Below are 24,644 nucleotides of genomic sequence, written 5' to 3' on the forward strand. Positions count from 1 at the left end.
AACCCGTATAACCATTGGTTTCGCGCAAATCCGTGCATAAACCAATTATGCTACGAGCCTCCTATCTAATGACAACAATTTGAACGAGTAGGTCATACATAAAATGCTTATCAATTGTTTTGTTCAAATATATTTATTTCTAGTGGGTAATATATCTGAGGTGTTTTCAAGTTATGTATGTTTATAAGTTAGATTCGAAATAAAAAAAAGTTCGAAAGTTATCACAATAATATTGTTAGTAGGTATTATTATCGAAAAATTGAATAGATTTTTTATAAAGCCTCGAATGACTTATATAGATTTATTTTCGAACATACATTTTTTTTAATACGACACCCAGCAGGAATCGTACTTGCGTGTCTCGGGTTTCGCGCCTACGCACTTTGACCACAATGCTATAGGTATCCTATCTAATTGCGACAAATTTTAACTAATGGCTCTTACAATAATACTCTCCAAAGCGCTTTCCAAATTGAGTTAAGTACTATTATTTACGTTATTAATAATATTTTTAATATTTATTACAATTGTATTTGTATGTCAATGGATAATATTGTCATACCAAGTTAAAACAAGCCACATACTTCCCCTACACTTACCTACAGACAGAACATACGAAAACAAAATACACTACACACAACTTCCACATCCTGGTAACAGACATCTAGAAAATATAGAACACATAGGAACAGTCGACGAAGACACTAAAACAAAATACCACATCACAGGATTGGAGATCTACACAGATGGCAGTCTAATCGATAACAAAGTAGGGGCAGCTTTTGTAGCCTACGAAAATGGAACAATAATAACCCCCCGAAAATTTAAGCTCGAAAGCTACTGCACTGTTTTCCAAGCAGAAATATTTGCTATCAGAGAATCTCTCGAGTGGACACTCAAAAGATTAAAGTTCCACAGACACGACTATGTAAACATATTCTCAGATAGCCAATCCAGTCTGGTAGCTATCCAAAACCCATCATCGACACACCCACTTGTAAGAGACATTTTAACACTGTCAACACAGCTTCGAATGATAGGAACAAACCCCAGATTCTTCTGGATAAGAAGTCACACAGGGATAGCCGAAAACGAGGAAGCTGATAAATACGCTAAACAAGCCACAACAGACAAAAGACCTTTAACCTATACACACTTCCCTCTGAGTTACGCAAAACAAAAACTAAACGAAGATACCATAGAGCTATGGAACCACAGATACACAACATCCGCCACAGGATCAATAACGCAGAAATTTATTCCAAACATAAACTGTGCCATCACTCTTGCCAGGAACTTAAAAATATCACACGAACTCACACAGATACTAACAGGCCACGGATCGGTGCGACCTTATCTAAAAAGATTTAAATTGAGGGATGACGACTGTTGTCCATGTGACGGGAACACATCTCAAACTGTGTGGCATGTCATCAACGACTGCCCTATACTAGAAAGGGAGCGATGGACTCTCAGAACTTGATGTAGACAACTTAATCACGAAATTGACCTCCAAAAGCCTCACGAAGCACTAAGCAATAGAACAACACAAGAACACTACACAAAATATTTAATCCTGGCCATAAAGAAAATTAAAGATATAAATGGAGGCACCTAATTAGCCCCACATCAATGCAATTAACCCACCCAACCACCTTGTACGAAAAAGCAAGGGTATGGTTATTATTAAAAAAAAAAAAAAAATATTGTCATGTAGTTCATTGGGAAATTCTCACTACTTCACTCACATTAAGAGATTAGAACGCGTGTAGTTTTTTTTATTGTAATATAAAAAATCTTTGACAAAGATGTTTTATCAAATGTTTTATAGCAAGACTTTTTCATAAAACAAAACAGTATCGCATAAGTAGTTACTTAAGTATGTTTAACATGGAGTTTAAAATCTTTAATTTATATTTTTGTAATTTGTTTGTCGATTATTATTTATATAATTTCATATTTTTCACGTTCTACATACAATCAATAATTTTGATGATTAATTTCTTGCCGTTTTCCGTTTGAAATGAGCTTGTTGATTGAATTTCATAAGATCTACCGATATTAATTATTGTTTACATTTGTGTGATTTTTAAAAAGATACTTGTGAAGTTACAGTAATATGGTTTTGAATGTGTGAGTGTCCTACGAAAATGAACCACACATTATGGACGTGCAATAGTGTGTGTTACAACCTTCAAATACGCCAAAATTGAATGAGCGTCAGTGCATAAACTGAGAGCAGTTGTCAGAACGCCGTACAAGCGTATTCTTAACACATGTTTAAATTTATCCTAATTCTTCCATACTCGAGATCGGTTGCCTGTTACTTCACACCCGTTATGTATTTAAGTTCACATTATTTCTGAGTTCCCTGTTGGTCCTGTTAGTGGACTCTATATATATCTATCCAACAAAAATATTAACACCATTAAAATTTTTCTTTTGTATCTATGCTTGGATTTTTTTCTTAGAACTCGTTATTTAAAAAAAAAATGCTGCGTACCTATAATGTTCTGTTCGTTCCAATTTCAAAAACTATTAATTATTTTTGATCAAAGAAAACTGTGCTCGATTTTTAAATTCAAACTGTTTTATATACAGCTCTATATATTTTTTTAATATAAGTACAACGTTATATAGCTCCCCCACCTTCCCGTAGAAGAGAAAGCCTCTTTTTTCGTCGCGCCAACCTGTCACCTGCACTTTCATATTTTCTTTAATTTTGCTCCCAATCCTACATCATTTATACATCCAAACAACTTTCAGCTGCGCGTCAGCTGAATTCTAAACAGGTTCCGTTTTCCCTCGTTCCTTCGTGTCAGGGCCGTTTTTATTTTTCATTTTTTTAAGTGGCCGCCCGTGTAGCGCCGTGACCTTCGTGCGCTATTTGCACACACTCGGAATATATACGCTGAAATAATAATAAGTTATGCCATTTTTGTTGCGAGTGCAGGGCTCGGAATGAAAGCGGGTGCACCGGAAATGAGGACCGATCCGTGATATCCGGATCGCGAGCGTTCCAACTTTATACTCTTTATGGCTTGAAATCATCTGATATTTTGATTTGTCGTTCATTTTAATTTTACCGTTTATCTTGAAGAGGACGTTAGGGATATCTATGAATTCCGTGATTGATTTTATATCTAGACTACATATTATGTTTTAAAGATTTTATTTCTTTTTTTACTCTTTAAATTTAGAATCATGCGCATGTTTTATAGTCGATCAGGATGCATTAGGTAAGTCATCTTCTTATATTGCAAAAGAATTAGAGTGTCAAAATATATGTATATACTTTAAGGATAGGCTCAAAAAACAGTTTATATGATTAACAACCAATCCTGATTATTCTCTTTATAGTATTCTGACAATGCTCATAAGATTTTTATATAATCTTAATGTGTATTAAAACTAAAATTTTACAATAATAAATTATAGTTATTTTTCATAACCACTCTCTTCTTGCTCGTATCTTCGTGGCTGAGGATCGTAACCACCTTTGAATTTTGCTATCCTTTGAGCATCCCAAGACTTTTCATCCCTCACGATCTTCCGCTTCTCTCAAGGCAGAATGAATAGTACCCTCACGCGCAGATGCTATTCCTCTGCTTTGCCTTCCCTGTAGGCCACCTAAAACCAACAGTCTCGCACAGTTATTCAGTTTGCGCCTAAAGACGTAACTTTATTTTATTCAGCGGTTTTTACAATTTCTAAATGCAACTATATGGTTATGATGAGTAATTTGCATGGATTGAACACTATTATAATTTTATATTATATTAATTTGAATATAATAAACTAATTTGTATAATTTAATATAATATTATTATGTAATGCTTAAAGTTTCCGGTTCGTAAAATTTTCCATTCCGATAACTGGTTCCGGACCATCCCTCCCGTAGTAGGCAATCTGTACGCTATGAGATATTTTTCCACAACTGTACCTATTGTTCGCACATAGAATGTTGATTCTTATACCCATTGTTTTGTTTTTTGACCCCCTACACTTATTTTCGTTCTTTATTCAAAACAAAATTCAACGTGTCATTTTTCACGGAAATGCAATGCCACTGTGCTTTTTAAAGTAGGCTTGCTTTCACAACACGGAAAATGAGCATTAATAAAAGAATTTTATTACGATTACTCCAAGAAAACTGCAATGGGTAAATATATTATTTATTAAATTCAATAAAATAATATTTTTATATAATGTTATGGGTTGGTTTGTTAGATTTATGTCGTGCTTCAGAAATACTTTCTAAGTTATATAATGTTTTAATGACTTTCACGGTTGTCTGTTATCGTAGTAGATTCTTAGGTTATCACCGCGTGTTCTTTCTCCTTCTTTCCTTGACATTTAAACTGTTCTATAAAAGTTAGTTGCAGAGGTGAATTCATATTTTAATAGGCAATTAAAAATATAAATATATATTTATATACTATTTACTTTGAACCTACGTGATATCTACCGTAAAACTAAACCTGGTACAATAAAACCAATTCAATTTTCATCAAATACCTGTGTTAGAATTTTGATTGTAATATTAATATTATGTTTTATATTTCTGAAATATAAATTTGTTTAATAAATTTTATCTTATTTATAATAAGTAAGATGGCTATGAATGTTTTAATTTATAAATTGTTTCCGTAAGTGTAATCCTAATACATATTAAAACAAAAAATATTAATTTTTGTAACCTTTCCTTTACTATGCTACTTAACTCTGTCTGTTCCGGTGATGTCATCTTGTTTTTCCGTAAGAAATTAATTATATTAGAGAAGATAAAAGAGAAATGCTTATTTTGCCGAATAGATAAATCTAATGGGGTTTCATATTATTTGCTATTTGATTTATTTATAAAATTATCAAAAAAAAACATAAAAACTTATTATAATCATCATTTAAGTATTTTCATATTATATTCTTACTTTTTGTCGCATATTCTTTTAGGTTTATCTGTTTTGTTCGTAATGAAATGCAACGCTCTGTTTGCAATGTGTATTTAGAATTTATGACAGGTGAATGAAATCTGACAGATATCTAGCAATTTTATTATATATTATATTTACTGGATAATTTTATGGATTTTGATAATAATTAAATCATTTTAATAATAAAAACTAATATTGATGATTCTAGGACTATCTAAAATATGAAGATGACGATGTGCATTTTAACTGAAATATTTACAGTTTAATAGGCCGGGTGACCTTAGGTGACATTACAGTAACGGGAGTGTTAATATACCAAAATACTATTTATTATATTCAAAAAGTTTGTCATTGGTATATTTTTAATCATAAAACACTAATTCACTGTGAGCGGCTTCTTTATAGTAGAAATAAACTTTTCATGATAATCAAAAAGGTATGGGGTTTTCCCACCTTCGTTTTCTTATAATGAATATATCTTTATTAAGAAACAAAATTATTGAGAAAAAAAAATAATATAGGAACTTACTAGACTTTTTAATCCTGTCTATGGCTTGTAGAACTTTGAAATGTCATGTGGATTTTATGAATTTGCTGAATGCTTCCATGTTGGAAAATTTGCGAGATCGACTTGTAGCTAATTGAATCAGTAGACTATGAGTTCTTTTTTTGCTCTACATACATTTCGGCTCCATCTCTATAGAAATCTATTTTTTTCAATATCCTTGATTCATACATAATTTGAAAACACGTCTGGTAAACTATAAAACATCTTTTTTTGACAAAAATACGACACCCAGCATGATTCAAAACTGCACTCCCAGGAATTCACACACATCTACCTGACCACTAAGCTGTATGTGTCCTGTCAAATTGAGACGAAGTTAATTAGTGATTTTTACAACTCTCTGAAACGCTTTCTAAATTGCGTTACTTTTTGTCAATCGGCTTTAGTATTTTAAATCAAAATATTAATATTACCTCAATTACTAACCGGTGTCAGTTTTATATATTTATAAGGATTGAAATTCTAACGGATTCGAGTTTTGTACTATTCCATTTATGTCGTTTTTTGCGACCCGGGTTTCGTCTTTCGGCATCTTCAGGCGCCGTGTACACTCACCAAAGGCAAACACACACACTGACAATGAACACTCTTAACTCTAGCTTATATAATAAATCAATACAATGAAGTAGGTAAAAACTCCATTACCTACATATCAAGTCAAAAGTCATAAAAAATACAAGAAACAAATTATGAATAGTTGAAGTGTCAGTAAAAAACCTGATTAGTAAAACCCTATCTTATTAATGACAATACACTCAATAGCATATTATAATAAATTGTCAAAGCCTAATAATAGATCATTATTCTTTATAAACAATAAAAATACTACACTCAAGAGGTATAAATCGCCAATTCTAAGAAAATAATTAATCCGTTAGATTAATAAATCCATTAGAATTTAAATTCAAATTCCATCCAATTACCTTCAGTCGATAGTATTAATAGTATAAGGATTGTTTTCAAATTATCTATGTTAAATAAAAAATGTCATGTTCTTAAATCGTATAAATGGTCAGTTTTAATATCTTTGATTCAACCTGAGAGTGAAAGATAATATGATTTAAAATTGTACCACGTATCTAACTTTTTCCAATATGTTGCTGAAGTTATTTACAATGAAATATCACTCAGTATTGCACTATAAAACATATATTTAGTGGAAGCCATCGGCAAATAAATGTTAAAAATAGTCGATATACTGGATTATTTGTTAGGTTATGTCAGGTTAGGTTATCAATCTTGAATTCATGATTTTTTTTGAAATCGGCTATGAAAATATCCGTTGTACTCGTCTGGCTTCCAGTAAACAGACTCGTACAGTTTTTTTTTCATATCGCTACAAATTGCATTCGTACAAAGTATTTTTATTTGCCAAATCCAATGGTCAAACACTATTTTCTTTACCTGTGGCTCCTAACACAGAATGCTCCCTTTAAAATATGACCCCCGGGCCCGCGATAAAATTCACTAAGTGAACATTACTCAGTCGAATCACGAAGCTCTTAGTGTCCCCCCCCCCGACTTTTAGCCCTGGCATCCGCAAGAAAACACTCCCGTCTGTTAGGTATATCCACGGCCAAAACTTGAGGAAAAATGTAATGCATCGGGTATTGGTTACATGCTGGATATCAGCTTTCTTGGCGCAGCGTCTCGAATGACATGTCGGTTCCTCGCGAATGTAATTATTTATACGTCTCCTAGTACTTGCGTAGAATTCAAGATCACTTTTCGTTTCATGTCTGTATAGTGAGATAAAAGCTTATGTAGATGAGTATTCCTTTCACATGCAAGTCAATTTTAAAGAAACAAGAATACAAAAGCGACTTTCGTTTTGTGAAATTGTGTCTTGCCGTTCTGTACTTAGTAAGTATTGTATATAGAATACATTATTTTACAATACTATGAGTTCACTATTGCACACGTTGAATTAAAAAGAAATATATATTACCTTGTTAACAATATAATTGTGTTCTTAATATAAACCCAATCGACGATAAGTAATTACATTTTATTTTTATATTTATTGCTCTTGTAGCTGCAGAATAATAGCGATTATATTATATATATTGTTTAATGTATCAAATTACTCTGCAGTAATATATTCCCAGCGAATCAATTTCCAGCAAACAACTAGATCAGCAAGTTGATTGGCAATATTAGATACGGTATATTATTACATCATATCACATTATATCATTACGGTGTATTAGCCGAATAATCATTTTTCATGGTATCATATTTTCTTACAACTGTAATAATAAATAATATTTCATTTCGCTACTCGATTGAAAACGCTGACTCTATAATTAGTCCAATATGATTATGTTTTAGAATTTAATGTTAATATCTTACTTTTTATTGTATAAATAACGAAGGATAATTTATCTAAATGTCACTCGAATCCAAGTACCTAGCTCGTAACTATCTCAGTAGATTATAATGTACTATCATTGTATAATATACTATTGTACCGATACGCTGCTAATAAATCTCACCCTGCTACATCGTAGACTTCATTATCATCATCCTCAACCCACACATCGAATACCACATTAGTGACCCAACACTCTTAATTCGCTATATAAGGGCTTCTCTCGTGTTACACTGCGTAAGACGCTGGCCTTTCACCCGATAGTTATGGGTTCGATTCCGGTGAGGACACAATATTTATGTGTTTTTCTCAAAGCCTGGGTGTTTGTGATCAAAAATTACAACAATCACCTTGTACAAAAAAGCAAGGACATGGTTATCAATAATTCAAAAAAATTAATTCGCCAGATAATATGGTGTTGTTTTAATTCTCAATTATACATAGTGTTCGATAAAGTTTATTATTTAAAATATAAATTAAACTAAATTTTGAAAAGTTTAATATAGCCTAATATAATATAATCAAATCATACTCATACAAACAGTTGGGCTTAATAGACAGGTATACTTTTTAGGAATAATTTATAATATCTACAGCCATTTGAATTGCGTCAATAAATTTGCTACACTTGTTGTATACCAGGGTAAAAACATAACTAACTTTACTATTTATAGATGACGTCAAGAGTAACTAACTTACCTAATCAGAGCTACAAATAATTCAGTTCTATGGTCAACTTTACAACGTCGTACAGGAATCTCTATCTCGAGTTCTTTCTCTCTGGTTGATCACACTCAGTCTCTCTGTGCCTCTCTTGAATGTATCAAGTATAGGGGTTTTATATACTTTATGGAAAGCTGTTGATTTATCGCATCTAACAACGTGACTGACACATCTGAATCTTTGCGCCCTCAAGAGATTGACTATATAGGGTTACTATTTATTTCCTAATAACCAGTTGCCTGTTGACATCGCATGTTAATTATGTCACACATATTATTAAATAATTTTGGCTTATTAATTAATGGTAATTGGTTAATTATGGCATTGACGAGAGGCGGAGGTAGGCTGTTAAGATCCGTAAGATAAATAATGCACACAATACATTCACATGCATTCTTATTTGTTTTCATTGAACCAAGAATACAATTTGCAGATTGTATTGGTTGGTTTTAAAACTCAATTAAACCCTGCATAAACTAAACCATAATAGTTTAGATCTGATAAAAATCATGGACACTTTTTCAGTCATACTTATATGTTTTTGTTGAATTAAAAACACATATTACAGAAGGTGTTCCTTAGTTTTTTTAATTTCTTTAAGCCCTGCTTAATCAAACCATAATACATTCTTCTATCTATAAAATATCTAAAATGATGTATGGTTTAATTGCATAATTTTAGATATGTTATGGGCAAGCGAATATTTTTGACTATTATTTATTATGGCTTAGTTCAATGAAAACAAATATGTCTGACTGACAAAGTTTAGCGTGCCCTATTTATGTCGGATCTTAACAGTCTACTTCCATCTCTCGCCACTGATATTAGGGTATAAACCCCTCTTCCTTACACTTCTCGAGCATCCACTCATTCATTAAAAAAATATTCCTTTTATTTTAACTGTCAATTCATGGTGGAACTGCTATGTATTGTTGTTTTCATTTAATAAAACGCAATTTTTTTGTAGTACTTATTCCACTTTTAATCAATAGATTAGGACCGGTTTCGTCCGCCTCAGTGGGACAATTTCGACTTGAAGTGAAAGTTGAAAGGTGAAAGAACGAGTTGAAAATGTAACACTGAGGCGGACGAAACTGGTCCTAATCTATTGATTAAAAGTGGAATAAGTACTACAAAAAGATGCGTTTTATTAAATAAAAACAACAAAAATATATTCGTTAAAAATGCAAGTTTCAGTAGGTATAACGTTTGCAGGGCATATTTTATTTAAAAAAAAAATGAGTATTATATTTTGACGATTTATAAATACGTCACATTTTCTACAAAATCATATTATATCAGAACCCTCCTTACCTCCCCCTTATTTTTCATCGTCATATATGGACGACCTTTTAGAAAAAAAATAAACCTCACCTAGCATTCTCTGAAACTTTTAGTTACTACATGACATCGATACTTCCGTTTGTAAGACAATAATAATATATTCTGTAATATTCCCATGAATTGTGTGTTATAATAATATGTTGACTTTCATTTTCATTTATAACCCCATCGTCAAATGGATTACTTAGTTCTTTGAAATTTGAACAAGGAAAAGTTATTTTAACCTATAATTCAAAGAAAACGTTGTTTATATTGTTTATAATATCATTTTAAACTGTCAAAAATCAAACATTTCCAAAATAAGTATTTTAAAGCAGTTTCCGGGTACGCTTTTGATGAAATTTTATTCCTGGCCGTGTCTTTATTTCAATCTAGATCAGGGATAAGTGATTTTTCCAGTTGATTTTTCCATCAACGTGCCCTTCTCAAAATCATTCCGCTACAGCCCCCGGCTTTTCCTAAACTTCGTTTGACGGGAGATGACCGTTCGCCGCTTTGGTCCCAAAATAGGACCTATCGCGTTTCCAGATATTCCGAATGTCAAATATTATATTAATATTTGTATATCACTCATTGGAATTTTAATCATTTTTTTACCTGTGTAAAAATTTATGAAATTCCGGACATTTGTGAAATTTGATCGAATTATTGAACGTGGATAAAAATAGTATTATTATGAAACTTCTTAGAATAATGGTGATATACAATTATGATTTTTTTCATAATATATGATACGTAGATACTCATTCATTATTACTGGCGCTTTTAGCAGTGGATTGAATAATTTGAAGGTGATGGTGAATGATGGATTACGAATCTAAGGCGGGGGTGCCCAAGGTGCCATACACTCAATTAACTGCTTTAGTATTGTTGTTTAATTTAATAAAACGCAATTTTTTCTGTAGTACTTATTCCACTTTTAATCAATAAATTAGGACCGGTTTCGTCCGCCTCAGAGGGACATTTTCAACTCGGTTAATTTTCAACAACTTTAGCAACAACATAAACATTTTCAAATAAAATAAAAATGCGTTTTATTAAATTAAACAACAATACAATACAGTTCCACCATGAATTGACAGTTAACAAAAAATAAAAATAAACGAAATTGCTTTAATTTTCACTCAAACCGTAACAGACTTAGTGCAACGAAGGTCGAACATATATATTTTGAATCACTCGGTAGTTAACGCGGCGCGGCAACACGCATTTGGCCCAACCAATTATATTAAATACCTATTAATTCTCGGGTAGTGAGGCTAGTCGATAATTTCGACGCTTGTGCAATTCGAGGTGACCAACAATGGAATTACTCTCTCCATTATCCTTAAAACCTGTAGTTTCGTACTCTTTGGCCTCGTTCTTTCATGTGTCATTTTTTTCAATATAAATCCTAAATGCCATAAGAAAAATTGGAAGAAGTTAGCATTGCTAAAAATTACCCGTGTTTTTACTCGATATTATATTTAACCTTCCCTTTACTATGCTAATAAATGTCGTCCATTCCCGTGATGTCACCTTGGGTTACCGTACGAGATCAATACTATTACGGTAATTAAACGGGTAATGCCTATTTTGTCAACATACATAAGTCTAAAAAATAAGTTTTGATCATCATTATTTGGTAACATTATCAAAAAGGCATCAAAACCATAATCATACGAGTATTTCTATATATTCTTTAGCCTACAAGTCATAATACTATCATGATCTCACCCCTTAATTTAATATTCTGTTATCACAATGGAGTAGTCTCTCTTTTTGTCACAATATATCCTTTTAGATTTATTTCGTTTGTTCGTAACGGAATGCGACGCTCTGTTTGCAATGTATATTTAGAATACAAGTCAGGTTAATGAAATTTGATGGATATCTATCAATAATTATATGTATTTATTGGATAATGCTATCAATTTTGGAAATATCATTTTAATTATATGCAATATTGATGATTTTATAAATTTCCGAAACATGAAGATGACGAAGTGCATACTAACTGAACTATGTTCAGTTTAATGGGATAGGTAACCTAAAATTACATTACAGTAACGGGAGTGTTAAAAAACTGGCAAACAATGGACAACGAGTTCACCTTGAAAAACTTAACTAATTAGACTTATTTTATTACCTAATAGGAATCATTTATTATTTAACATACCACACATGATAATAACGAGGTTGTCAGAAATGGGGTATAAAAGAATTTAAAAAAAAATTAAGTATTTAAATCAATTCAAATTGTGATAAACTATTATTAATATTATTCTGTTACACTATTTCATGCAAATTCGGTAATATAAATACTAAATCACAAAATGCCACCGTAAGTCTAAACTAAACTTTAGTAATAATAAGTCTAAAATGTATGGTAAGTGTGCTGTAAACCAACGCATGTTCGTGGAAAACTACTTTTCCATCGGTCATTTGTGTCACGCGCCGGAAAATTGAAAAATACTCCGCCCCTCGATTATTCGATTAAGCTTTGCGGATTCTAAAACTTTAAGCTCGCCTTATGCACTTGCACTTTTATTTTATCATGAAAGTTTTCTCTCCGTGGCACCTGATTATTTATAACAAATTACTGCACCCTTATCAGAATCCATTGAAGCATTAGAAACTAAACTAAAAACCTTTTTTTTATTTTGTCATTTCAAGTTCAAATGTATTATTTTATTTTCATGAGTCAACACTATAAATATTATATATTTTTAAGATGTTCACAATTTGATATGAAACATTTATTATAAAAAGACACACGAAAACAATAAATAATACTTATAAATTTAATGGATTTGAGTTTTGTCCTATTCCATTTGAGTCGTTATTTGCGACCCGAGTTTCTTTCGCCTTTCGGCATCTTCAGGCACTATATGCACTCACCAAAAGGTGGCTGGCAACAACTACAGGTAATTCTTATTTATATATTCAATTTATAGGGTGGATACCCTACCATCCAGCATGATTTGGCAGAAAACCATTTCTTCATATTAACTATAATTTATATCGTAACATCATATTGTTCAAAATCGCTAAAGACAAAAACCATTATTTAGCCCTAGCGAATTATAATATTAATATTTATTTAGAATTTACGAAACAAAAACATACCTGACTAAACTAAGACAAAACAAACATGCATTTCATTGTAATTGCAAAATAGAAACACACGCAGCAAATTTTCGGTCAATAATTAATAATGCACTCATAGACATTCACAACACACCAAGCATTTCAATAAAGTACATCTGACGTCACTCTGTTTCGTAATAATCATAAATTCGCATTGTTATTTACTTTCTTACTATTTTTCCGTAGTATTTCTTATCTGCAAACCTTGAATCGCTGAAGTAATCATAGTATTTATATTGTCATAATATTTGTATTTTAATAAGGGGATAAACTGGGCATTTCTCGTAAACAGACGCATCCTATATGAGGCTTATCATTACAACCTTACCTACTCTCGTCCTTATTCACATCCCCATAAATTAATGCAATACATTAGGTAAACACCTTATCATATAGGTTTGTATTAAGTCAAGGATCACAATAAAAATAATTACAAGATAAAAAGAACTTTTTATATATCACGTTTTTAAATTTTCAATTGAATAATATAAACTTGACAATTCTATGTATTAATAAAAACTTTTTTTATACTTGATATAAATACTGAATAAATATAGAATACTGAAATTTCATATTGATTTCCATAGTAACGCAGGTATAATAATAATTTAGTTGCTAGGACTCCCTTAGCAACCATTAATAATAACTTTCCAAACAAAACAGAATTAACTGAAAATTAATTCAATTCTGCTTAAAAATGGCTTAAAGTATTAAAAGAATGCATTGTCGCCGTGTTCTGATATATTCTAAAAGTTTCAAATGTTTAGATGGTCGGGAAGTTAGTTAAAAATGTTCAATCATCATCCAAAACAAATCTTGGACAAACAATAAAAAATATGTACTGGACACACAAGAAAAAAGTAGTACTGGACAAACAAGAATACGAGCTAATAAAAACGTGGTATAATATGTTCGTCCGGCTCTCTCGATTCAACATATATATTATTTTGGTTTTTTCCCCATTTACAGTGAACCTTATTATACTAGCATTTCCCTCAATGTCCACAAATACGTCTCTGACAGTATTCATAATAGAGAGATAACCAGATTGACTCCAGACCTTTGGACTTTTGCCTCCAAGCTCGGTCAGCTTGGCCTAATAAAATCTTCGACTTGCTTATGTGGCGAATTGCAGGATGCCGATCACATTGTCTGAGAGTGTCCCCAAAAGTCGATTGAAAGGGAAGCGCTTCTAAAGTCGGTCCGACCCTCAGTTGGACCGATCGGTCATTGCGACTTACTAGGGAAATTTCTCAGCTTTTAAAAAGTTTGCGGCATTTTACGGCGAGCGGGAAGGTCTTTTCTCATCGACAATTGACCGCAATACATTATTTCGAAGTAGTAATCACGCACACTCTCACACGCCAACCAAGGTCATGGAAAGTTGCTCCTGGCACATTTTCGGTACAGATTTAAAGATCGCCTAACATTCGTTACGCTACGTTATAGCCTGCATAATGAGTGTGGAAACGTGGCAGGTGGTGGAGGTTCAAGTATTCTTAATGACTGATACAATTTTCAAAAAACCCATATAATATACATACAATCACATTCAATATTAGCATATGCGGATGATATTAGTGTATCTAATATTAACTTAAACTTTCATTTACTGTAACATAAACAAAATTGTTTTTCTGAATGAATTTATTAATTGAGTTATATCTCATACATTTTTCAACTTTTCCAAAAATCTTTCAAGACTCTCGTAATTGAAATAAAATTATTTTTCTTGGAAAAAAAGGTATTACACGAATTGTAAAGATCCAGTTTTTAAATATTTCTCGCTGTGTATTTCGTTTGCCAATATCTCTTTTAGGCAAACACCTTTGTTTAAGAAATTTCACATTTATAGAAATTGAAACCTTAAACCTTTAAAAATAACTTAGCCCAGTCTCTTGAGATGCTACCAATTTTCTCTTATTTCAACTATAAAAGAAACACAATTCAAAGTAAAATATTCTTAACGATACAAGAAAATACGGTTGAATTTTCTTCACTACGCATCTCGGTTAATATATCAATTTTCGGAAAATATTTGTTAACGTTTTCCCAGAATCGTACGAACGAAATGCGTTTTTATTACGCGTTGAAATAAGACTCAAAATTGTCAGATAAAAGGCTGTTTAGATGGGATGTTACATTGCGTGGCGTCTGTGAGAACCACACCATTTGGCATCAAATGAATGATTTTCGTGACTTACCGATGGAAAATATATTTTTTAACTTTTTTATTTCGTTTCCGTGTAAACCGGTACGTGAGGGGATTAGAGATATCGAATGAAAGAGGGTGAAGGGGGGGCTTAAGACTTATGAAATCATTATTTATTTATGGAAGTATCCAAGTATAATCTTAGGATAAGTTTTATGACTGTCATTAATTATTTTCAGGTAGATGCCAGCCTCGCTCGATATTGATATTATAATATTGAATTTTATAGAAGCCTGGAATTTATTTATTATTATTTTTTTCAATTGTTTTATTTTTCTTATATTCAGAAATTTAAATTCAGTACACAAGTCCTAACTAATTTCGTGACAATGTTATTTATTTTGGATTTAGTTCGGTATTCCCACAGAACAGATAATAAATAGAATTCTAATAGGCTATATTGAATACGCTACATTTTGATGCATGGGTTTGAATGTGTTTTCCTACGAAAATGAAACACGTATTATGCACGTGCAATAGTGTGTGTAATACACCAATATTAAATAAGCGTCAATGGATAAACCGAGAGCAGTTGTCAGTATTTGACGTATGACGTATGCTTGACACGTGTTTAAGTTTATCCCGGGTTATTCCTTACTCGAGATCGGTTACCTGCTACTACTTACTCGTTAGGTATTTCAGTTCCCATTATTTCTGAGTTACCTGAGTATTCCATACAATTTTTTTTTACTGATTTTTGTGATCCATTTGAAATTCTTCGTGAATAGATTCCTCGTAGACATTTTCCAGAGAGAAATGTAAAAACGTACCTATGTCGTTGATTTTTTTTTAGATAATATAACTTACAAAATGCATTTCTGAGTAATATAATTGTACACGTGTAGTGGAAGGGTAGGTCGATAGGGTGAGCTCCACTAATTTATTTTTGAAAATAAAGGATGATCAGTGTTTTATTAAAATGTTCGCTACCGCCCCTTTATGGATAATAGATGGCTGGGAGGTAGGCGTTTTCCATGCAATTATATATATTATATTATAAGAATGGAACCATCACACACCTATATCTAGATCGCACTATTTAATGAACATGACACATGCATCCCATGGATAACCGAATGAAAGTATTTTGCTCTGATTGTGACAGCTAGATACATCGATTCCGAGGTCTACCGTCTGACACTAGAAGATTATTGATCCTAAAGTCTACTGTTTAAAAAGTTTAAAAAATTGAAAAATAATGAAATATTATTTTAATAAATTTTAATAAAAATTGTTATAATATATTTATAGAAACCCATTCCTACAAATATACTGGGTATTTTTACATGTCACATTTTTATTGAAAAAACTATTATATAATAATATTATTAAAACTAGTACAAGTCTGTTTACTGGAAGCCAGACGAAAACAGCGGTAATTATAACAATATCAAAACAATATTTTCATAGCCGATTTCGGCAAAATTCAAAAATGATAACCTAACCCTAACATAACATAACACAAATATTCCAGTATAACGGTTATTTTCAAAAATTTTCTGCCTCTGACTTTCACTAAACAGACTAAAAACTTTATAAAAATTCGTTCAATTCTTTATTATTATTTAATAGTAATAATTAGGTCCAAAAGTTTGCCGACCCCTGACCTAACATAACATAACATAAATAATCCAGTATATTGGTTATTTTCAAAAATTGTCTGCCTCTGACTTTCACTAAACAGACTAAAAACTTTTAAAAAATTCGTTTAATTCTGTATTATTATTGAATAGTAATAAATGGACTTTATTTTTATTACTTTTCACCCCTACTACGTTGCACGTCGGTTAATAAAATGTATAAAAGATTCCACGTAAAACCCTTCGTATCGCAAAAATATTGTATAATATTTCGTTTTCATCTTTCCAGTCATTTCCCAACTAACGCTTTCTATTTCACAAAATCACTCAAGGGCAAAAGGGAAGTGCATCCATGTCAGAGACGTTCGTGAATCACGATTTTCAGAAAATCTACTAAAGTCTTCTATAAGTAATTTGTTTTTTTTTTATATTTCTATGTACTCAAAATATAATTTCTAGGTCCTTAAGAGAGAGAGAGTGAGAATGATAATTGTCATAATCTGATACCAATACAATATTGTATTTATTTGTTTTTAAGCCGTGTCGCACATGTAAACTCGTCTCTATTACAACAGGATTTTGTTAGTATTCACAAAATAGATAGGTATAGTAATATACATCCTCATACCGATCGAATGCGACATTCAGTTTGAAAAAAAATATTCAGTGTTGCAAACAACAAATTTCTTCCGACTTCCGTGACGCAAGTTTAATACAAAAATGTCGAATGCGAACATGTGCAGGAGCTGCTTTTTCATTAATTCTGGTGATGATGGCGTGATGTCACTGTCCCTGCAACATTACGACCAGTTTTGATTTATGACTATTTCCCGATAGAGACAATTTTGAATGTGTGAAGTGATCATTATTATTAGAAAAGCTCTCTAGTTACACCTATTACAACCTTTAAGGGTGCTTCTCGTTTACTACGCCACCTATACCCGATACGTGTTGAGTTGTGCAAAAAAAACCATGGGTTTAATGAGCATGTTTTCATTTTATTGGTGTTGTTAACTTTTAATGAAATCCTTATTAGAACGACGTGATATTATTAAATAAAACATAATATTTTAAAAATAATATTAGGAATCTTTTACGTTCTTGTGCAGGTTTATTTGAAGTGCAAACTGTGATTTACTGATATTTCTTCCAACTGTCAGTGACAGGTAATTCAAGGAATTATTACCTACATATTAATATTGAAAATAAAGTACGATATAACAATACTAGTAAAAGACATTTGACAAAGCTCTTCTTATCGTATCGATCGCAATTAGGTACCTAATATTAAATTACGTGAACAATTATGCAGGTACCAATAAAACAGTCAAGTATGAGGTAAATTTTTTTAACCACAATTTCGACACCATAATGGAGCATAGTATTAATTGACATGCGTAATGTAAATGATTTTATACATACTTTTAATAAAAATTCGTTCTTACCTATTCGCTGACCATTATTTTTGTAATCGTACATATTAATTGAATAGATAATGTGAAGACTTGACAGTGGGATTTTAACCTTGATCTATGGAATATAAGATAAGCCTATGTTAGACAGTGGACCCAATAATATCGTATTAAGTTATTGTTATTATTAATCATTTATTTTACTCAATTTAAAATTACGCTTTCCCAAAGTGATACATATACTATTTTTTTATATATTATGTATCTGTACCTTGCTTCTTCACTGCATGAAACGTAGTCGGGGGTTTCCAATGGGGTGTTAATCCAACCCTCAATACCCTATTGAGGGGATTTAAGGGAGGGTCACGTTTTAACGTGATCGTCAGGCTTAGCTCTGGTTAGACCTCTCATATCAATTGACTTGTGATAGCCGTGTCTCTATGTCTGGAACAAACGATTGATTTCCATTACCTTTTTTATTTATTGATTATGTATGTACTTTTGTATTGAACAAGCTTCGATTTTAAATTAATACATATTTTGTTTTACTTGCCAATTTTACGAGTTATGCTTATTTTAGCAGTACATTAATATTACATTATTTGTTAGATGTCATTACATTTATATAATATTAATGATCATAAAAACAAAACAAAAATACATATTTTAAATAACTGTTTTTTATTCAACGAATAATTCACAAGATTTAAGAATGTGACATTCTAATTATTGAACATATATTTCTGAGGAAAAAAAATATATATAACCAATAGAATAAATCTTTTTGAAAAAAAGTAAGACACCCCGCAGGAATCGAACCTGCATCTCTCGGGTATCACGCCCATGCACATGTATTTTCTCAGACGTGTTTTCAAAACTATGTATGTTCAAAAATACATATTATTCATAATAGGTAGGTAAGTATATTACATGTTAGCATCAATCATTTAGTAGTAGATACTTGCAGGTTACATTCTCTCAGCAATATTAAATTTGGATACATAAAAAAGCTTTGATATTTGGCTGAGCTATAAATTAAGATTAAGAAAATTATGTAGTAATTGAAAATGTTGACTTAAATAATCAAGGAACACTTTTCGTTAGGTATACTTATATAATACATATTTTTACAAACTACCTATACTTTTTTAACAATTTTAACATATTGTATTTTTCGTAAATTTCAGAAAGCATCTACAAAATCCCCGGAGACGATTCTCGCTTCTACGGCGCCTTCACCACCGCATCAACAGGCCTGATGGGCTCAGCCATATGCACCTTCACCACCCACGACATCCAGAAGGCCTTCGAGGGCAAGTTCAAAGAGCAAGCAACCTCTTCATCAGCCTGGCTGCCTGTCATCAGCAGTAAGGTTCCCGAGCCGAGACCTGGTACTTGTGTGAATGACACGGAATCACTCCCAGATACGGTGTTGAATTTTATTCGGTGAGTTTGACAAATGCCATTATTTTATTATAAGCCTCTTGTACATACTTTTTAATTGGTCTGTAGGCATGACTTCGAAAAGAGACCCACAGATAGCGCTGCCAATTGACTAGACGCTGAATGCGCTATGTAGACGGAATAGGATTTAACCCTATTATAAGCCAGTCAACTTAATCTGATTAGCTCTGACTCTTTTGATCATACATGTCCTGTATTTTAAAACTAAGCACCTTACGCTATCGATATTCGTCTCTAGTGGTAAGGGCGGTTATCTAGTTGTCAAATGTGATAACTGAACTAATTCTCTGGCAAGTTCTTCTGGTTATTTGGTTGTGCTAGTCATATTATCTTGTTAATCTATCTTCGTATACCGTTTGAAGTATTCTATGTTATTGTTGATTAATTTCTGTGAACTCTGAATAAATACTAGGTGGACGAAATCGGTCCTAATCTCTTGATTAAAAGTGGAATAAGTACTACAAAAAAAAAATTGCGTTTTATTAAATAAAAACAACAATACAATGCAGTTCCACCATGAATTGACAGTTAACAAAATAAAAAAAATACTATAACCAAAAGTGTTTGTATGTTATAAATAAACCAGCTTATAAATAGATCTTAATTGATTTTATTTGATACAGTAGGGTGTTTTCGTCTTGGGCTTCACATTTTTGTTAATTAAAAAAGACAATATAAAATAATATATAAGTATATATAAGTATATTCTTTTTAATATTACAGCAGGTCGAGAGGCCCAATGACAGTTGCGAAGGGAAACATTAGTATAATCAGTAATACATATAAGTGAAATAATTAGAAACCCCCAGACTTTTAGAAAATCACATAAATATGTCGTGACCTCACCGGCAATCGAACTAGGCACCCCCAGATGAAAGTCCAACGCCTTACCCACTGGACTACTAGGACCGTGTACATATTGATTATGTATATAATATATAACTAAACTCTAGATTTCTCCAATAATTAATTTATTTAATTGTTCGTTTGAAGCTAATCTTTCAATATACACTCAAATTTAATATCAATACACAAAATTGACGCGAGATGGCTGTCAATTAATTTAGCTCTTAGAGTTTATTTTATTAATACTCACAGTAAGTATAAAATATTTTTTTTTTTCAGAAATATACATTCTTCCAAATGACGAAGCAATTTTAAGAAATACCTTGAGTAAAAGTTATTGTAATGAATATTTGACATAAAACGATGTTATGTTATTCATTTTCAAGATAAAATAATTTTTTTCTACAGTGATTTTTATCAGTGTTAGTTTTGGGGATATATTTTTTTACTGAACCGGTCATAGTTCTAAACGAAATGTAAGTAAATTAACTAAGGCTATGTGACTATAGCAACCAGCAACATATAAGTAAAATTCAATCGTGTTTAAAAAACAAAAATAATATTATAATATTAATTATAGATATTTTAGAAGTTCGTCTGGGCTTGCTTGTCATTTAAAAATAATGACACAAATCCAATCCACACTTATTTAAACCCCCTTATTTAAAGATGCGTTAGATATTAAACATATTTGAATGATTCAATTGAATTAAATGCAGTTATATAATAAAATATACATTTACAGCATGCCATAAAATGTAAAATTGTGAAATAATTCATAATAAGTATTGCAAACCAGAATTAATTATTTTGTTTAGCTTCAAAAAAGCCTTAAGGGGGGACATGCTTAGCGTAGGTCAAAATGAAGCTTTTGTTCTATTTCCAAAGCATGATCCTGGACATACCTTAAACGTTATAGATAATCTATTTATATAATTTTGAAGCCTTATTATCCTTTATATTTACTTTAAACATTTGATGACTGCATAAAGTATTTTTATTACATAAAATAGTATTTTTTTAAACCTCTTGCTCTAATGTTTTAGAATATAGTCATATTTCATTACATAAATGTGCCGTGGTGTTAAGATTTTTTACATTTATTAATTTTTAAACGCATTTACAAAACCATCAGTATAATTTATATTGACATTATTATAGTGAAATATTTACGACAAAAAATTATATTGATAATCTCTGTGATCCTAAATTTGACAAGAATTAGGCATTTTATTATGCAAACAATGGGCAAGATCAACTCATTCAAAGATAATTCTAAAGATACTCATTATAAACTATGTCTTTGACCATTCAAGTGTGATAAACATCCTACGAATAATGATTGCTTTATAATAATTATTGACCTAAGAATAAGGTAGTGTTTTTTGGAAATACGCCATTTCTTTTGGCATTCCCCAGTGGTTAAGCTACTACATACGGCCGTAGCCATAAATTGACAAACTGTAATTGAAATAGGGAGTAAAATGATGTTAACGCGCGTGTTTGAACATGTACCTAACCGATTTTTTTAAAACGGTATAGATTAATAGATTATCTACAACGTTTAAGGTATGTCCAGGATCATGCTTTGAAAATAGAAAAAAAGCTCCATTTTGACTCACGCTGAGCACGTCCGCCCTTAATAGCTTTTATTATCAACTATTCTCTAGGGTTTTCACTACTTTGAACAGGAAAAACTGTAATAATTATCATAAATATTTACCCCTTTGTTTCAAATATTCAATAAATTATACAATCTACTAACTTCCTAAAATTGAATGAAGGTCTTATTTCCTTTCTGTTAAACCCACCTGCTAACCTTCGCACTCAAAACTTTGTGGACGTACAAGCTTTGACTAACACCTCTTAATTATTGTAAAACAAATTGGGTAAGTAACAGATACCCTTAACTTTGAAGAATCCAGAAAGGTCTATTGATTTTGAATAATCTTCTAATCAGTTCTTTCATGTAGACATCATCCCTTATAATAATAATATTTTAAGGGTAGCATTTACACAGTATAATTAATATTCAATTATCATTTTTTGCTGTATTTTTACTCATCTTTGGTAGAAATAAAATAATTCAGTAGAGCCTTGTAAAGAATCTATTAACCACAATTATTATTATTAGCGCTACAAATAGTGAAAATCAATATATATTTTTGAATATCTTAACTAGATGCACCGTAAAAAAACAGTGGTCATAAATATATTTTACATGGAGTGTAAAAATTATGTATTTATTTATTTAAAAATACATAGTATTGAATGAACAAGTTATTAATTCAAAATCTTGACAACATGATATTTACAAGAAAACGAATGGGTAAATCAAGTTATAATAGAAGGGAAAAAAATGTCTACATCTCCAAGAAGCGCATTGAGCAACTGCATAGCCCTCGTTATTGTTGCCTGATTAGCCAGACACGAGGAAACTGTTTTCATCCCAAATAGGTCACGTTGACCACGCAACCACAAATCAAGCAATCGACCCACATTTAATAATACCTACTCCGTATTAATGACTTGTAGAGTATACGGAAGACATTTGGGTTCTTGAAAGGCTAAGTTTGTCTCGTGATGAATCCTAGAAGCTTGCTTGTACTAGAGCTGTAGAAGTGATATGTAAGTGAAACAATAATCTTAAGTCAAACAACGACCCCAGACCCTTAGCAACCAATAATGGTGTATAAATAACTTTTCATACAAAACAGAATTAACTGAAAATGAAATCAATTCTACTTAAAGATGGCTAAAAGTATTATAAAAATGCATTGGCATCATGTTCTGATATATTCTAAAAGTTTCAAATGTTTATCTAGTCGGGAAGTTGGGAAGTCGGGATGAAGGAATCGATCGCAAGATTTGTACCGGACAAATAAGAATACGAGCTAATAAAAACGTTGTAAAATAAACCTTCGTCTCGGTTTTGACCTTGTTATGTCAAAATATCGGACATTTTTCACGTTCAAGTATCTAATATTATTAATATGAAAACTTTTTCACATTTATGTTCCGTTTTTTATGTCAATTACCATATTGTTAAATATTCACAAAACATTCGAGTCTAAATTGTGACAATAATAAGATCAAAGCTAGGTATTTCAAAACAGTTGAACTATAATATTATGAATTACAAATTAGAGGAACATTTATATTTTCCTGAAATATTATTTTGAATGCTGATATAAAAACTGTGTGTTTAATGGTTGAAAGTAATTTGTTTGAAGTCACTAATTTAAATATTTACAATGATGCACGGATAAATTCTTTGTAATACTTGTCATCATATTATAGGTTACCGTTACGGGGACGCGTCTCTTGGTTGAAACTTTGCTCTCAATCAAACTAAAAATTAATTAGCTGCTACGGGATCACAAATGTAGTAAAATATGTATTATATTTTTCTCGGGTAAAATGGCATATCGGATAGTAGGTTTCAAATTTAAAAATAAAATGTTTCAGTACAGTCCTTTTAATTTAATATTTCTAATAGAATAATCCCGACTTTGTCATATTTTAAGAAATTGCTGGATGAATATTTAAATAAAATGGTTTTGAGTGTGTAAAATTGATCAAAAATCATGACATTTCAACATAATCAATATAGGAAGTGTGTATTCACGGTTGTTTTAAAATGTTCTAAAAAACCTACTACTTACGTATTTATTTTCGGGATCGTCTTTTTCATTCGTCATTAACTAAAATTATAAAAATTAGTAGGTACATATGCGTTATAAGAAAACCAATCTGTCTAAACGTATATTAAGAAGGTACTATAAATGTATTTAAAAAAAAAATCATCCCACGATTCCATCCCTAGTGGATACGTCACCCCGTTACGGCAGTTTATACGATTGTTCGGTTCGATTTTGATACGTCTCGTATTCCAATTTCTTTTCAATAAACAGGAATCTACATTCATAATACAGAAGGCATTTCTTATTTTTTTCCTCCACGGTAACCAACGATAGAGATCACGTGAGTCCTTTGTGAAACAAAAAAATGAAATAAAATATTCTCCCGTGACTTGTATGGGGGGCTTGTTATTATTTTTG

General features: G+C 31.4%; 1 protein-coding gene across 1 annotated transcript in view; it reads left to right on the forward strand.

Moving 5' to 3' along the window:
- The window catches only part of Sema2a (Semaphorin 2a), a 515,286-nt gene that overhangs the window by 407,735 nt on the left and 82,907 nt on the right, over positions 1-24,644 (forward strand). Inside the window, exon 9 of the mRNA XM_085949066.1 lies at positions 19,461-19,719. Coding sequence (XP_085805192.1) covers positions 19,461-19,719 — 259 coding nt within the window. The remainder of the gene's footprint in view (positions 1-19,460; positions 19,720-24,644) is intronic.

Source organism: Rhyacophila brunnea, unplaced genomic scaffold (genome assembly GCF_057557595.1).
Source record: "Rhyacophila brunnea isolate RB1 unplaced genomic scaffold, BYU_Rbru_1.0 scaffold_21, whole genome shotgun sequence".
NCBI classification, from domain to species: domain Eukaryota; kingdom Metazoa; phylum Arthropoda; class Insecta; order Trichoptera; family Rhyacophilidae; genus Rhyacophila; species Rhyacophila brunnea.